Source organism: Rhineura floridana, chromosome 17 (assembly GCF_030035675.1).
Source record: "Rhineura floridana isolate rRhiFlo1 chromosome 17, rRhiFlo1.hap2, whole genome shotgun sequence".
In the NCBI taxonomy this organism is placed as follows: domain Eukaryota; kingdom Metazoa; phylum Chordata; class Lepidosauria; order Squamata; family Rhineuridae; genus Rhineura; species Rhineura floridana.
Genome location: NC_084496.1, coordinates 22,704,321 through 22,720,996, shown reverse-complemented (window position 1 = coordinate 22,720,996; position 16,676 = coordinate 22,704,321). Strand labels below are relative to the sequence as shown.

General features: G+C 44.7%; 2 protein-coding genes across 3 annotated transcripts in view; one reads left to right on the top strand and one right to left on the bottom strand.

The window, feature by feature from the left end:
• Positions 1 to 5,108, top strand: part of TVP23A (trans-golgi network vesicle protein 23 homolog A) — a 21,590-nt gene extending 16,482 nt beyond the window's left edge. Inside the window, exons 7-8 of the mRNA XM_061599230.1 lie at positions 2,227 to 2,318; positions 4,798 to 5,108. Coding sequence (XP_061455214.1) covers positions 2,227 to 2,286 — 60 coding nt within the window. The 3' untranslated portion in view covers positions 2,287 to 2,318; positions 4,798 to 5,108. The remainder of the gene's footprint in view (positions 1 to 2,226; positions 2,319 to 4,797) is intronic.
• Positions 1 to 16,676, bottom strand: part of NUBP1 (NUBP iron-sulfur cluster assembly factor 1, cytosolic) — a 24,297-nt gene extending 7,621 nt beyond the window's left edge. Inside the window, exons 1-10 of one of the 2 annotated variants that reach the window (XM_061599228.1) lie at positions 16,572 to 16,676; positions 15,205 to 15,338; positions 12,524 to 12,592; positions 11,052 to 11,084; positions 10,684 to 10,774; positions 9,047 to 9,201; positions 8,106 to 8,216; positions 6,897 to 6,999; positions 6,218 to 6,301; positions 5,144 to 5,315 (exon numbers count right to left, since the gene is read on the bottom strand). In XM_061599228.1, coding sequence (XP_061455212.1) covers positions 5,263 to 5,315; positions 6,218 to 6,301; positions 6,897 to 6,999; positions 8,106 to 8,216; positions 9,047 to 9,201; positions 10,684 to 10,774; positions 11,052 to 11,084; positions 12,524 to 12,592; positions 15,205 to 15,315 — 810 coding nt within the window. In that variant the 5' untranslated portion in view covers positions 15,316 to 15,338; positions 16,572 to 16,676 and the 3' untranslated portion in view covers positions 5,144 to 5,262. Of the gene's footprint in view, positions 1 to 5,143; positions 5,316 to 6,217; positions 6,302 to 6,896; positions 7,000 to 8,105; positions 8,217 to 9,046; positions 9,202 to 10,683; positions 10,775 to 11,051; positions 11,085 to 12,523; positions 12,593 to 15,204; positions 15,339 to 16,571 lie in introns of those variants that run through there. The other variant, XM_061599229.1, reaches the window with a different exon arrangement.

Sequence of the window (16,676 nt, the reverse complement as noted above, 5' to 3'; positions counted from 1 at the left end):
AAAGGGTGCTGCTGGGAGTTTTGTTAGGAGACCCCTATTCACCTGAGACAGCTATAGTTCTCAGAGTGGTTTAACAGTCACTCTCTCTTCCCAGGGACCTCTGGGTGCTGTAACTCTGTGAGGCCAATGGGGGTCTCCTAGCAACTCTCGGCACCCTTAAACTGCAGCTCTCAGGATTCCTTGGGGGAAGCCATGACCATATAAAGGGGTGTGACACTACTTGCAAGTGTATAGTGCAGAAGGGGCCTCAGTGGTATGAAGCACTCACAAAGATTACAATCCAGACTCCCCCTCCTCTCAGTTGTAAAATTTGAAAGAGTATGATTGGGAAAAGGCAACATGGACAAAGTCACAAGCCTTTGGCTAAAGATGCCCCCGCCTGCGGCCTTAATTGAAGGAAGTCATGAATCTTCAGTCACACAGCCAGCATCTTGTGATGGTGTATCTGCCCAACAGTTTCAAAGAGGTCCAGAGCCAATAGGGCACTGCTACGCCAGGACTGGGAGACCTTAGATACCCCCCCCACAAACATCAAAGCCCCTTTTTAAAAAGGGAGGCGCAGACAATACAAAGCTAAATAAACCGCTGATCTGACTCAGCCTAAGGCAGCTTCCAAAGCTCCCTGGACAGGCTCCTATTCAGAGATATGTTTGATGGCCCTGGTGCTCACACACGCCTTCCATTTCAAAAGCAGAAGCAGTTGAATTCCAATTCTCAGGACATCCTCTTGGGAGAAGTGACACTTGATTTTGCACTTGGGTTGGGGGTGGGAAGAACAAAGTGAACAGCAACAGCAGGTAGCTCCAAGAGGAAGGAAAAGCAACATATTGCTGTGTGGCAGCAGAAGGGAAAGAGCTCAAGGAGTTCAGACTGTTCCCTTCAGTCTCTATCGAGGATAGGACCATAGCTCCGTAGTGGTGTACAATAGTATAGTGGCAGGCGCAGGGCCCCTTCATGATAGTCACAGCCACATCTCCCCCCCCCCGGCTGGGTTGAGAATGAGATCCTGGTTCATGCTTTCTCCCACAACACAGACATCCTTAGCAGCCAATCAGCATGGAAGAGTCTTCTCAGTGGTTGACTCGCCTCTTGATTGGCTTGTAGGATGCTGGAGATATAGGGACCCTGCTCCCAAAAATGTAAGGACTCTAGGGCACACACCCCAAGACCCTGGACAACTATACCGCTAGTGGAGTATCTGTTTTACATGCAGAAGGTCCCAAGTTCAATCCTTCGCATCTCCAGAAAAGGCTGGAGAAAATAACCATCTGAAACCCTGGCCAGCTGCTGCCAGTCACTGCAGACAATATTGAGCAAAATGGCCCAATGGTCTGATGCAGTATAAGGCAGCGTGTTATCTTAGAACAGGGTAGCCAATCTTTTTTCAGTCCAGCAGCAACAGTGACTCCCTGCGAGGCTGCCGGGGGCCACCTGCCACAAACTTTCCACTCCCTCTCTTATGCTGCACAGGAAAACAGAGCACACATTTTCTCAAGGCTTCCATGTTATCTTGCCATGTTTTTAAAAAGGGATGTATATTAAAAGTTACCAATGTGAAACTGAATTGCAGTTAATTTCACCTTTTTTTAGTCAGATGCATTAACTCAGACATAGGTTTAAATGTTAACTGAAATGAATTAAGACTAAACAGAAATTTTTAAGAGTTAGAATACTGTGGCACATGTGGTATTCGCTCGAACAGACCCAGTGCAGAAGAGGGCACCTTTCCCCCCTCAGCTGATGCAGCCTGAACACAAAGGGATATACAGGATAATATCCAACTAGGTTTTACTCAGGGTAAAATGTAAATGTACTGCCTTCAAGTCGATTCCGACTTATGGCGACCCTAGGAATAGGGTTTTCATGAGGCTGCGAGGCAGTAAATGGCCCAAGGTCACCCAGTCCGCTTCATGGCTGTGTGGGGATTCGAACCCTGATCTCCCAGGTCGTAGTCCAACACCTCAACCATTGAAATTAATGGACCTAAGTTATGTCATTTCTATCCATTTTAAGGGGTCTGCTCTGAGTAGGACTGCCCCTGATTACACCTTATAGTAAAGAGCAATACTAGAGAAAAAGGCACTAGCTGGTGTATTCTGTACATGTTGGAGGCTGAGTCTAAACGCATCAGCAAAACTAACTGAAGCCATCTAACAGTAACTCATTCTGAAGGTGTCTGGCCTGCTGCAGTGACAAAGACACAAGACACTTTAATGTATGTTGCAGGAGATGCCAGAAGGATTTCAGAAGAAAGTCCTGAAGGGGATGGGGACACGAAACCACTGAGCAGCAAGACAAAAGAAAAAAATATATTACTGGTAGGAAGCATCTGAAAGTACTGTGTTTTGTTTGAGAAGTGCAGATGCAACAGCAGCTAGCACAGGATGTTCTCTTTCACCTCATGTCTGTTGCACTCAATAGCACCCCCCCCCCCCCAGCCACTATCTTAGGAAGCTGTTCTAGCGTCTTCCTCTGTTGGACCCTCTGGTATTCCCCTCCAGCCAGCTCATCCCTAGCATGAAATTTGACATCTTTGATTGCGAAAGAGGAACTGAAAGTTTTCCCGCCCATTAACACCAACAGTCTCGAGAACCGTCAGTCAAGGCCGCTCTGCATCACGGCTTTGCCGGCTGAGCCAAATCTGAGGCATCGCTGGCCAACACTGCTGACCGGCCCCTAAGGAGCACTGAAGCATCGCAAAGGGATTTGGTCCAGTTCTGATTTCACGAAGACAGTCAGCATTGTCCTCAGTGGTCAGCTCATGCATTTATTTCTTTGAAGCTCTAGAAGAGGGAGTGAGGCCCCACTGATGCTTTTAAACTGGTCAGTGGTCCACAAATAGCCCCCCCCCCAGTGTTCTGTTACTTGGAAGACCATGGTGTTCTCCCATCAGGACTTTGGGGCAGAGGTCAAGGGCCCCATTCAGCAGAATGGGCAGGAGGGGCCCCCACATGCAACTGGGCTGGCTTGCCGTTTGTTGAGAAGAAATCTGTACAAACAGCAAGCGCTGAAGGAATTTCTCCAAGAAAGCACCCACAGACAACAAATGCCACAACTTTTTATCTTTTTTGTAACGTCATTGTAGCTGCTTAGAAACTATGGTGTTAAGTCATTTATAAATGGTTGTTGAAATGAAATACATACTTTTACACAAACGTTTGTCCCGCACATGCACTTAGGGGAGGAAGATGGTGGGAGAACTCACTATTTAGCCATCCTGCAAGGTTCCCTGCTCGAAACCTTAACAGAGCCACTCCCCGTCACAGTCAACCATAATGAGCTACATGGACCAATGGTCTAACTCTGTGTAAGGCGCTTTCCTATTTAACTGAGCCCTTTCTTCAGAATCACTAGGACTAGAGGATTTATTTTTTTGGAGGCAGGACCATAGCTCAGTGGTAGAGCACAGGCTTTTCATGCAGAAAGTCTCACACCGAGTCCTCAGCATCTCTAGGTACAACACGGAGAGATCCATATCTTTAATCTTGGCGACCTGCTGCCACTCAGCACAGACAATACTGAGCTACATGGACTGCTGGTCCGACTCAGTGTAAGGCAGTATCCTATGTTTCTAGCTTTCTGGGAACTAGCAGCGGGCATGGAGGTGGGGAGATCTTGCAGGTGGGCATTGCATTCTCTACCCCTTCATGTGGTGACATTCCCGAGAACTGCACCGCCATGCAAAAGAAATCAGACCCCTGATCAATGCTCTCATAGTACTGAATTACAAATGGTACATTGCAATTTCGTTCTGTATGCTATTTTATTTTGAAATGCTGAAACTCAAAATCAATTATTGTAAGGCAACATTGGTTTTTATATTGGGAAGTGTTTGTAAGAAACAAAAAACTGAAACATGTTGCTTGCGTAAGTATTCAACCCCCACATATATTTGGTAGAGCCACCTTTTGCCGCAATAACAGCTTTAAGTCTTTTGGGGAAGGTATGTACCAGCTTTGCACACAGCATCAGAGGGATTTTGGCCCATTCTTCTTGGCTGATTTGCTCTGGTTGTTCAGGTAGGTTGGATGTTGCTTGTGGACCACAATTTCCAAAGAGTGCCACAGATTCTCAATGGGATTGAGTTCAGGACTTTGACTGGGCCACTGTAGGACATTCACTTTTTTATTCTTGAGCGACTCCATGTTGCTTTGGCCCTGTGCTTGGGATCCCTGTCCTGCTGAAAAGTGAATTTCATCCCAAGCTTGTTTTTTAGTGGACTGAAGCAGGTTCTCTTGCTGTATTTTCCTCCATCCATTCTTCCTTCGATTTTAACAAGATGCCCAGTCCTTGCTGATGAGAAGCATCCCCACAGCATGATGCTGCCACCACCATACTTCACTGTAGGGATAGTGTTTCTTGAGGCATGGGCAGTGTTAGGTTTGCACCACCCATAGTGCTTTGAGTTTTGGTCAAAAAGCTCTCTCTTGGTCTCATCTGACCACAAAACCTTTCCCCACATCGCAGCTGGGGCACTCTCATGCTTTCTGGCAAACTCCAGACGGTACTTTTTGAGTAACGACTTCTTTCTTGCCACCCTCCCCTACAGGCCCGTATTATGCAGAACTCTTCATATGCTTCTGACTGGTGTGCCATTACTCCACTCCCAGCCACTGAACTCTGTAGCTCCTTCAAAGTGACCGTTGGCCTCTCTGTGGCTTCTCTCACAAGTATCCTGAGAGCATTGGTGATAGGTCTGCTTACTTTTGCAAGGCACTGTATATAGCACAGAACTAATCATGTATTAGTATGTTTGCTATTTAAATTGTTACTCTTAAATGTACTCTGCTGTTCCAGATCCTTTCCAGAGAAAGGCCTGCAATCAAGGGAATCTGCAGTCTAAATATGGATCATCATCAACAACTCTGTACAACGATGAATGAAAACAAAATTAAGGAGAGTACATCAAAAAAAGTGAATGCAAGAAACACTCCTGAAATAGAAAGAGCAAAGTACATGTTTTCAAATAAAAGAACCTCCTACATGTTTAATGGCATTTTCTGATTAACCTAATAGCCATTAAGGATAATCTAGCAATTAGAAGCTGACTTCCTCCACGTGTCAAGACAGCATCTCTCCTGAAAAACTCAGGCATGGTGTCCAAAGGGGCGGGGGTGGGGGGGAAGAGAAAAAGACAAACTGGCACTTATTACTCAAAATTTATTTGTTTGTTTGCAAAATGAAGGCTTCATATATTCTTATACAGACAGGATTAAGGCGATCAACGCTTTCCTAAGACTCTTCCAAATTTACATTTGCTACTCAAATATTTTTCTCTTCCTCTGGCTGGTTGTGGCTACAGAAGTCTTGGATTCCTGCAGAAAGACATTGCATGAGATAAAACACAATGTTGCCTCATGTTCCTGTGCTGGAGGCTGGAAATGCAAGTGCGCACTTCTCCATTTGTACATGCAGCACAATTCACTCTGTGTTCTCCACTGCAAAGCCTCGTTGACCAGAATAGGACCTCATGTCAACGGAGGCTTGCCCTGGAGAACCGTGCATCCTGCACTATGACATCCTTAGCAAAACCCAAAGTGCGCTGCCCACTGAAGCGGTCACCTCACATCACGGAAAAGCTGCCTCAACTGGTGCCAGCTCATTTTAAAACAGAAGGGCTAAGTTGGCACCAGATTCAGCATGAGTGCTCAGTCCTCAGAAAGGAGATGTTTTAATTGCGAACTGGTTGGGGAATGCTCTAATTTAGAACTGAATGCCTAATGACTCATGACTGTTTTGCCAGGTATTCGTAACAACTCAGGTTAGCTTTGAATCACTTCTAGTGAAATCTGCTCAGAATTCTAGACACAGGGATGTATTCAATGCTAGTCCTGCTCAAAGTAGAAATTAATGAACATTACTAACTTAGGTCCATCAATTTCAATGTGTCTACTCTGAGTAAAACTCAGTTGGATACAGCCCACACCATTATAGTAGAGTCAGAGATAAAACCATTCCTAGCAGCTCTTGGAGGTCACTGATTCATAGGGTCGCCATAAGTCGTAGTCGACTTGCACATAACAACAACAAGCAGTTCACATCCACCAACATGCCACAAGGTGGCCTCAGCAGCAGACCTGGCTGGCTATTCAAAGGAAGCGACTTAACAGCATGAGTAACTGTTTGGACCTGCAGAAATTTGCTCTCAGGTACAACATAAATATGGGGAATGCAAATGTTTCTGGATTGCACACTCTTTCCAGGATACTGTACTTACTTTGGATGATATTTCTGTAGGCTAACGTGGCTAGAGAATTTGGTATCTCGGATAAGAATGAGTGTCCTGTATCACAGCTTTTTCCTAGCCACAGAGAATAGAGGAAACAAGCAAATGTCAGTCAAATGACATCATTCAGCTCAATGCATTCTCTCTTCTACCCCCTGGCCCCACTGCATTATTGTTCCAAAGAACCCATGGAAGGGATAGGAAACCTGCCCCCCAGCAGATGTTATTGGGTGCTCTATTTCAATGGATGATAGGCAGTGGCATCAATCAATCTTTAGCCTCTGACTCTATCTTGGTTGCTACTGCCAGGCCCTTTAAAATACAACTCCATCATCCCATCCTATTCCTCTTACGGTAACTTGTTTTGAACCATTTTTAATATTGAACTTTAAATTGTTGTAACATGCCCGGGAACCTTATGGCAAAGGGCTGATTAAAAAAGCAATTTGTTGTTATTATTACTATTATTATTAACAACAACAACCCCTGACCATTGGCCATGTCAGCTGGGCCTGATGAGAAGTGGAGCCCAATACATCCCTGCAATAAGAGATTCCTGACAGTTTGCACTATTTTTGTACTAAATTTGCATGCAAGGCAAAACTCTCTTCAATATTTAGCTGATCAGACTGTGAGCAAACATGGAAGGTGCTTCAACACGGTCCATTACCTATTTGAGGGTCCAGAGGCACTTTCCCCAGGAGAGGCACGTTTAAACTGTGGCACATGGCCTCTGCGCCCCCAGTTGTCGGGGGGAATATCTGTGACTCTTTCTGTAAAACGAAGATGCCATTAAACATGCCCCACGATATACAAAAAGAAAAATGTGTTGGTTTCAACCTTCTTCTCCACAGACACGAGTCTTTACTGCTAAGCACACTTCAGTTCAGGACCCCAATTGGATTACAACCCAACGTATTGCAATTAGCCGAGGAAGCCTATCCTGTGCCAGAGTCTTAACTGAACTCCCAGAGAGCTGCTGCCACACCAGGTAGACCAGCAGCAGGAAACCTCATCATTTGGCCCATGAGGCCATTTCCCCCAAACCACACGCAACTGCTGCACAACTGACATTGCTATGGAAAGTCAGGTGTGGGGCAGGTAAAGACGCAGCTGCAAAAGAACAACTGGGAGCCTTTGTGCCCTTTTGCTTCTTGGCAAGCAAAGCTAGCTGGGAGCGCCAATCAGCCGAGCAGTGCTTACAGCAAGCCCGGCTGGGGCTGGCTTAGGTCACTTGGCCTGTGGAAGGGCCACAGTGGGCCAGATCCTGTTGCCCACCCCGGTGTAGACAATACTGAACTAGATGGGCCAGTGGTCTGACTCGGTATAAGGTGAGTTTCTATCTTCTTAACACTTCCCACTTCTGCAGTGTTGCAGTTCTGCCACTCAAAGGGCTCATCCAGTCAGAAACTAGGGCACATTATTATTTATTTATTTATTACATTTATACCCCGCCTTCCTTTTCATGACCCAAGGCGGCTTACATATGGTTCCTAGGCAGTCTCCAATCCAGGCACTGACCACACCTGACCCTGCTTAGCTTCAGCAGGGAGCTGGCCTCATGTGCCTTCAGACCATAGTCTGGGACCTTGATGAAATATCCTTGATGCAAGGGCCATTCAACTTGCCTCAACAGGCCTTGTCATGAGGGGGACTCACAGGGGAAATAGGGATCAAGACTGCCAGAATGTGGAAACAACCCTGAATTAATATGCCAGTAATCTGTGTGGCAGCCAGGCTAAAACCTGGAAAAAAATCTGATTGATACAGGGTAACACCTCATCAAATTTCACCTTACGGGAAACCTTTCTCTTCTCCGTTTAAAAGCCCAGTAGGACAAGAATAAATGTCATGCTTAAACGTATCCAGGAAAAATTACCTTACATTTGGGGCATATAAAGCCACTCATATTTTCAACAACTCCTATGATTGGCAGCTTCACTTTATGACAGAAGTTTATCTCTTTTCGGACATCCTGAAGAGCAACTTCCTATTTGCAAACAAAAATGTAAGCCAACAAAATGTTACTATCAACAAAATCCTGAGGCACCTGAATTATTTCCTATTATTATGACGACATACCAGAGCCTACTTCACAGGGATGTTGTGCAAATCATTGATAGGCCATTTGTACAACTAGAAGAGAGCCAGATGAAGTCTGTCCTAACATGCTTTTCCTGGAAATTGCCCTATTGCCTCCCAAGGGTAGACTACAGAAATTTAGGATACAATCCTAAATCCTGTTTACCTGTGAGAAAGCCCCACTGAATTCAGGAGGACTTATTTCTGGGTAGAACATGGTTAGGATTGTGCTGGCAGTCGTGACAGCTGTACTGCTTAAGAGCAGGAACAGGGAGACTGCATCCCTCCTGTGGTTGGGAAACTGTTAAGTCCCATCATCTCTGATGTTCTCCAGATATTGCTAGACTCCATCTTCCATCATCCCTGATCACTGGCAATGCTGGCTGGGGCTCATGGGAAGTGGAGTCCAACAGCATCTAGAAGGCCTCCCATCCCTGGTTTAGGGCAATATTTGAGATTACAAATAATTAGTTACTCGACAAATTCAGTCTGTGTTTTGACACTCATATCTTGTACACAGTGGGTTGTATCCAACTAAATTCTACTCATACTAGACCCACTGAAATTAACAAACCCATGTTAAACATGCCCATTAGTTTCAGTGGGTCTACTCTGAGTAGGACTAGCATCAGATACAATCTAGGGTTCCAAAGCCACACAGGTAAAACTTAGCGATAGTAATTTAGAGTTAGTCTCATGCTCAACTAAGTCTTTGAAGACAAGATGTGTTTATCTTACCTGAGGGGTGGTGATTATCACTGCCCCATCTATATTAGCAGCGCTGAGATACTGTACTATGGATAAATGCTCATCTGATGTTCCTGGAGGTGTATCTACAATAAGGTAGTCGACCTCGCCCCAGTCGACATCACGAAGAAACTGTTTAATCATTCCTGAAAACACCAAATGATTCAAGTTGGGTGCTGAATTTCCAGCCTCCTAAAAACGTGATTCAACCCTGTTGCCCTCTTCACCAAAGGTACAAGAGCACGTAACACACACACCAGTAAAAAAAGAAAAAAGCAAAGCTTCTTTTGAACTCTATTGCAATAAGCAAGCTTATTATATGAATGGTGTGGTCTGGAAGCAACACCTGAGTTTTTCCAGGCTCTGTAGTAGTTTAACAAATAGTGGGGTGGAGTGGGAAAGCAGCAGAGGAAGGCAGATCATGTTCTCAATTCACAATCAGTAGAGCTGAGATCCCTTGCTGTGAGTCAATGCACCATCATCATCATCATCAATCTTTATGTACAGTCAACTGACCACAAATATAAAACATAATGCCGGGAGTTATAAAATAAGACTACATAGTAACACAGGATACAACGAGCAACAAACTGGATTATATAAACAACTCAAGTTATTTAATTACCGTTGACAATCATACAGGGTCTACTCTGGATGGCCAGTTCAGGAATTTTGCCACTTGCTCAGTAATTGCCTTATCTGAACCCTCAAGTAAAACAATCAAGAGACTCAAAAGAACAGCCTGGAAAAGACTGCATAATAGGGTATATTAGGTCTTTTCTGGCCCCTTCGTAATAGCTACAATTAAACAGGACGTGTGAAATAGACAACACTTCGTCATTATCACAGGTGCAACACCTGTTGTTTCTTGGAGTTTATTATACCTGCTGTCCAAAAGATTAGAGGTAGGACATTAAATCGAGCCAAAGAGAATGCCCTCCTATACTTGGGAATAAATAACCAGCTTAGGTAGGGCATCCCGTCTTTGCGAGCGAAACCTGTTCCTGATCCGCGCACGGTATTACAACCCGTCCGCTCAGGTACGCTGTAGCAATCAAGGTCACTTTTCTAAAGAGCCAATGCACAGAGCAGGCAGGACTCTAAAACTGTGTTAGTATCTCCCTGCCTGCCCCTCCCAAGTACAGATACGGCTACTGTTGCTTAAGTTATTTTAATTTCTGGCCTGAAGATGCTTCAGTTGGTTTTATTTCAAAACTCCTTTGCGTATGTCAACTGCCTTGCAAACTCTGTTAAAAGGCTGCCACGTGATATGGTGTTAATAAATTAAAAGAAATGATAAATACCCGTAAGGCCACAAAGCTAATTGTGGAGGCTGGAAGTTAGCCCCAAATCACCCTGAGCTGGCTGAAGCTACATTCTATCAAGCATGGCTCTACATTGCAGCATCTTCATGTTCACAATCCCTTTTCCCTTCTTTTCCATGTGACCATCCCACAAGATAAGCACCAGAATTATTGTTAGTTGCCTAATAAACAGTAAAAATATGGACCTTGGGCACAATAATTCCTTGCCAATGTTATCTTTTTTAAAAACAGGGCCATTTGAACTTCAGTAGTTTGCATTCTGAGATGGACGTTTGTTGGTATAGATCATTATGAGATACACACCATTTTTTTTGGGTCCTCTCCAAATAACAGCATCATCGGGGCTGCTGAGTAAGAATCCCACCGACATAACTCCTAAGTTTTCTTCAACGTACTAAAAAAAAGCATACGCATAGTAGTCTTACTACTTCTAGTGTTCAAAATTATTCTGGCACCCACCCTAATTTCCCCCGACGCAAATCACTTGGCATACAAACAGCCAGGAGGTAGTTAATTTATGAATCAGGTTGTTCAGCATCAAATGTATTATAAAACAGATGAGGCGTGTGTGTGTCACCCACCCCCTTTTTTTTAATGGAAGGGTGCTGCTATTGTTACCTCCATGAACCAGGAAGAGCATTCATATTAAGATTTTTAAAAAAACAACTCACCACTGGAGACCACCCAGAACCACTTTGATGAACCTGAAAAGGTAAAACATTTTAGAGCGTTAATGTGCGGTTCAGAGGTAAAGCAGCAACCACATCTTGTAAAAACATACGGTTTTTGCCCAGACTTCATAAGATCCATAAGACTGGACTCTGTTTTTTATGTATATGAATCCCATGAATCTTTGGTGGGTTTTCTTTTTGCTATTATGTTTTTATACTTGTGTTTTATTGATTTTAGGTTGCATCTTTGTTTTAATGGGTATTGCCTTTATACAGTACATAGTGTACACTGCTTAGCGATGTTTAAAACATTAAGCAGTTTAATTAAATAAAACAAATCTGTTTTGCCTCTCTCCAGCCCTTTTCAACCTCCTTTCCCTCTAACTGCCCCACCGCACCTGCATGAAGTTAGGCCAGTGGCTGCCAAGTCCTGTTTTATGCAGAACACGTATACATCAGTCAGCTAGTGGGAACTCCAGTGCTCTGTTGATGCCCTCAATTTGGAATGCAAAATGACAAGAAGTTTTAACAAAACATAAATTGACATGGTCATGAAAAAGGCTAGCTGCATGCCTAAATATCTTTGATATAAGGAAACAAGAGCCAATGCCCTACAGGCCTTGTCCATAAACAGGGTAGAGGCTGTAAGTAAAATCATAGAACTGAAGAGTTGGAAGGGCCATTGAGCCCAACCCCCTGCTCAATGCAGGAATCCAACTTAAAGCATACCCAACAGGTGGCTCTCCAGCTGCCTCTGGAATGCTTCCAGTGTTGGAGAGCCCACTACCTTCCTAGGTCATCAGTTCACTGTTGTACCACTCTAACAGTTAGGTAGTTCTTCCTGATGTTCAGTCAAAATCTGGCTTCCTGTAACTTCAGCCCATTATTCCGTGTCCTGCACTCTGGGATGATTGAGGAGAGATCCCGGCCCTCCTCTGTGTGGCAACCTTTCAAGTACTTGAAGAATGCTATCATATCTCCCCTCAGCCTTCTCTTCTCAAAGTTGAACATGTCCAGTCCTTTCAGTCTCTCCCCATAGGGCTTTGTTTCCAGTCCCCTGATCATCCTTGTTGTAAACATTTTCTTGTTCTGGAGGGCTATGAGCTAGCTAAAGGGTTTCAATAATCTCTCATGAACTCTGTACAGAGACGTGTGCTCCCTGTTTCCAAGCATCTTTTCATTTCCAGCACTTTAGCGGAACAATTAAGTACATCTTAGGACAAGTGCCAAAACAGTAATGGTTTCTTCTTATTTCATACAGTCTATGCAGCTGTTCACTGCTAAAAGAATCACTGAAGTTGAAAGGGATCTCTATGCTCATCTAGCCAAAGATATCCTCTTATATATCTGTAGAATTACTCCTGAGGAAAACTACAGGGGAGAAACATTTTAAGCGCGTACACACCCTTTAAAAACATCTGAATGGGGAGTGTTGCAAAGTGTTCTCTCCCACTTATGAAGTTATTTCATACCTGTTCCCCCTCTAGGCCCATGATTTTAGGGATAGACGGACCACAGATGTCAATGTCCAGGACAGCAACCTGGAGGGGATGAGAAGTTGAGAAGGTGGAAGAACTTGCAACAAAATGATGCTGTGTGCTTCTTTTCAGCGTTCCAAACAGTTATACCCTGTACCAGGGTATTAGATTCCCCCCAAACAGGTTTTGTCCCCCTCCCACTAACATTCTGTGGTGGCCAAGTATGCTCCCTGGGCTCTTTTGAGGTGCCCCCCTCATTTTTTTTACAAGTTGCTGGAAACCACAGGTGGGGAGAGGGCTCTTGTGCTCATGACCTGCTTGTGGGCTTCCCATGGGCATCTGGTTGGCCACTGTGAGAACAAGATGCTGGACTAGATGGGCTACTGGCCTGATCCAGCAGGCTCTTCTTATGTTACTAAACACTTTTTTGTACTGCAAACCTAGGGATTTCTCCAAGCCTGATGATATGTTGTGACAGATGGTGCCATTTTGGGCTAAATAAGGATCGGTGCTTGAAGCACGAGCTTGCCCTTATTATGTATAAGGAATAGAGAGCCTGTGGCCCAGGTCTGTGGAGTTGGAGTCGTGAGCAATTTTAGGTGGAGTCGGAGTCGGTAGAAATGTACCAACTCCGACTCCGATTCCAACTCCTTCATAAATGGCAGATGTATATTAACTAGTAATAACAAATTTACTGTAGTAAAATGGTAGCACAAGGCATTTCATCACCACCATGTGAATCCAGAGCTTGGAAAAGTTACTTTTTAAAACTACAACTCCCATCAGCCCCAGGGATTGGGCTCATGGGAGTTGTAGTTCAATAAAGTAACTTTTCCAAGCTCTGGATTCACGTGGTGGTGATGAAATGCCTTGTGCTACCATTTTACTACATTAAATGTGTTATTACTAGTTAATATACATTTGCCATTTATGAAGGAGTCGAAGTTGGAGTCAGACAGTAGAAAAATAGAGGAGTCGTTATCGTAGTCGAAGGTCTGGCGTACCGACTCCACAGCCCTGCTGTGGCCCTCCAGATGCTGCTCAACTGACTCTCACCATGCCTGACCTACTGGCCATGCTGGCTAGGGTCGATGAGAGTTGGGGGCCCAACACCTTGAGGGCCACAGCTTATCCATCCTGGGTTTATATGATGGAACACTACTTAGGTAAATTCCAAATATTAGAAATAGCACAGTGAAGCACACCTAACTGGCACAATCCTAAACACATTTATTTGTTCAATGAGACTTACTTTCAAGTGAGCATGCATGCTTTGGACAGTGATATTTCATCAGGGTAGTGTGGTATAGTGGTTAAGGTGTTGGACTCTGACCTGGGAGACCAGGGTTCTAATCATCACATAACCATGAAGCAGACTGGGTGACCTTGGGCCATTCACTGCCTCTCAGCCTCATGGAAACCCTATTCATAGGATCGCCATAAGTCGGAATCGACTTGAAGGCAGTACATTTACATTGTACCCTGAGTAAAACCTAGTTGGATATTATCCTGTATATCCCTTTGTGTTCAGGCTGCATCAGCTGAGGGGGGAAAGGTGCCCTCTTCTGCACTGGGTCTGTTCGAGCGAATACCACATGTGCCACAGTATTCTAACTCTTAAAAATAATTTCTGTTTAGTCTTAATTCATTTCAATTAACGTTTAAACCTATGTCTGAGTTAATGCATCTGACTAAAAAAAGGTGAAATTAACTGCAATTCAGTTTCACATTGGTAACTTTTAATATACACCCCTTTTTAAAAACATGGCAAGATAACATGGAAGCCTTGAGAAAATGTGTGCTCTGTTTTTCTGTGCTGCATGAGAGAGGGAGTGGAAAGTTGACTTGAAGGCAGTGCATTTACATTTAAGATAACATAGGAGTGCACAGGAGTTACTGGTGAATATGCAAAGGCTGTACAAATCTAAATTTTATACTAAAGTGTATACTAGGCGTGGGGAACCTTTGGCCCTCCAGATGTTGTTGAACTACAACTCCCATCAGCCACAGCAAGCATAGCCAATGGCCAGGGATGATGTGGATTGTAGCTTAGCAACATATGGAAGGTCAAAAGTTCCCCACACCTGATGTGTACATTCCAAAATTGGCTGTAAACTCACATACCTAGAAGAACAAAAATAATGGGCAATATTCTCAATACAGGATATGAATAAAGGCTCACTATTCATCTTAAGTTCTAAAATATTTTCCATTAACATTCACCATCTTAAGTGGTGAAACTATGTAAGAGCCAGTGTGAGGGAGTGGTTGGGGTGGCAATTAGGATTGGGGAGATCCAGGTCCCCACTCTGCCCCATGAAGCTCACTGGGTCACCTTGAGTCAATCATTCCCTCTCAGCCTAATCTTTGTCACAAAGTTGATGCAAAGATTAAAAATAAGGGGGATGGGAGAAAACCATATTCCCCACCTTGAGCTCCCTGGAGGAAATGCACAATACAAAACATATTGGGGGGAAAATAATAAATTGTGTCACCCTAGAAGAATACACACTTGTTTTTTTCTATTTAAGATCCATCAGGCTACCTTATTTATGTAACTGATTTTCTTCAAGTTACAGCAAACGTGTAAATATTCAGGGAGGAACTGCCCCCCATTTACAATGGAATAATAGGGGCTTTAAAACAAACAAAAACATCACCAGGATCACACCTACCTGTTTGGTTTCATCCTCTGCTAAGCCATGTGCCAAGTGAGCACTGAACGTGCTCTTGCCTACACCTCCTTTCCCAGACAACACCAAGAGCTTGTGCTTCACAGTTTTCATTTTCTCCTTGATTTCCTCAATAGCTTGAAAGGAAAAAGGCAAGCCACCGAATTTGTGTGGGAAGGACGCCACAGTGTACAGAATCCCTGCTCCAAGACAGCTTGATAGGAACCCTACCAAACTACCTAGGCAGGCTTGCAGATTAATCCCCTAGGCATCTGGTTGGCTACTGTGAGAACAGGGTGCAAACGCAGATGGGCCACTGACCTGATCCAACAGGTTCTTATGTTCTTAGTAACTTTGATTTGCCATACAGGTGGTAACGGTGCAGAAGCCCCAGAAAAGGGAAGGGGAACAAGGCAAATATGACATGATCAAGTGCCTTTTCCACATCACTGAGGGATTGCAAGGAACCTTCTGATCCCCTTCTACCCTCTCCCTACCCCCATCACCACCTAGCATGGGGAACTGCAGTTTCCATGCACAGAAGGAGGTACAGCTGTAATTAGGAACAGTGTACTGGTAACTGTTGTATTGAAGGGGAGACATCATTAATGGATGCTTTCCTCACCTGCATACCAAGCCAAGATGCCCTCTTCTACACAACAGTTCAAAAAGGCACCAGGGCCTTGCTGTCCTCCATTGCTTCTCAATGCCCTTTGGCTTTGTCTCTACAATCTCCTGCTTTGTGACTTGAGCCCCATCCGAGTAATGATGTGGGAAGGCCTTGCTGCAAAAATACGATCCCTGCCACAAACTCACTAGGTGTTCTTGGGCAAGATCTGCCTCCCAAGGTGCAATATGGGGAATCGAATAACAGTGAACAACCTCACAAGGCTCTTACAAGGATGACTGAAGTTGCTATGAAGAGAGCTGTGCAGATGCCATGAATTATCCTTAGCCATGTACTGCCTCCATCAGTCAGTAAAAACACCAGACCATCTAGCTCAGTTCTGCTTGTTCTACCTGGCAACGGTGATTGTTATCCAAGACTCCTTTAGCTATGGATTATAAAACCTCTACTCAGCATTTAAATTTTACTTCAGAGAGTGCAGGACACTTCGCATGGCCATCAGGGAAGTAGTGACTGACCCCAGCTCCCTTTTAGGGGACATGCAAGAGGTTTTCCCTTTACTTGGTGTGCAAAATGGTCCTTTCATTCTGCCAGCCATGGGTCCCCCTTCGGGAGTGTCAGATGTAGGTCGCAAGGCTCCGCCCCCTGGCACAGGCCCCTCCCTGTTTCCCCAGGCTCCACCCCCTGCTCCTGAGACGACCTGGCAGCCCCCCCTAACGACATCCAGCAAAGAAAGCCCTACCTGGGTCAGGGCCAACGGGCCCCCTCGAGGCACACACGCCCTGGTTGGGGCACCCCTGGCAGACATCGGCCTTGCCCGCCTGTTCGCTGCCGGTGCCGGGGCATT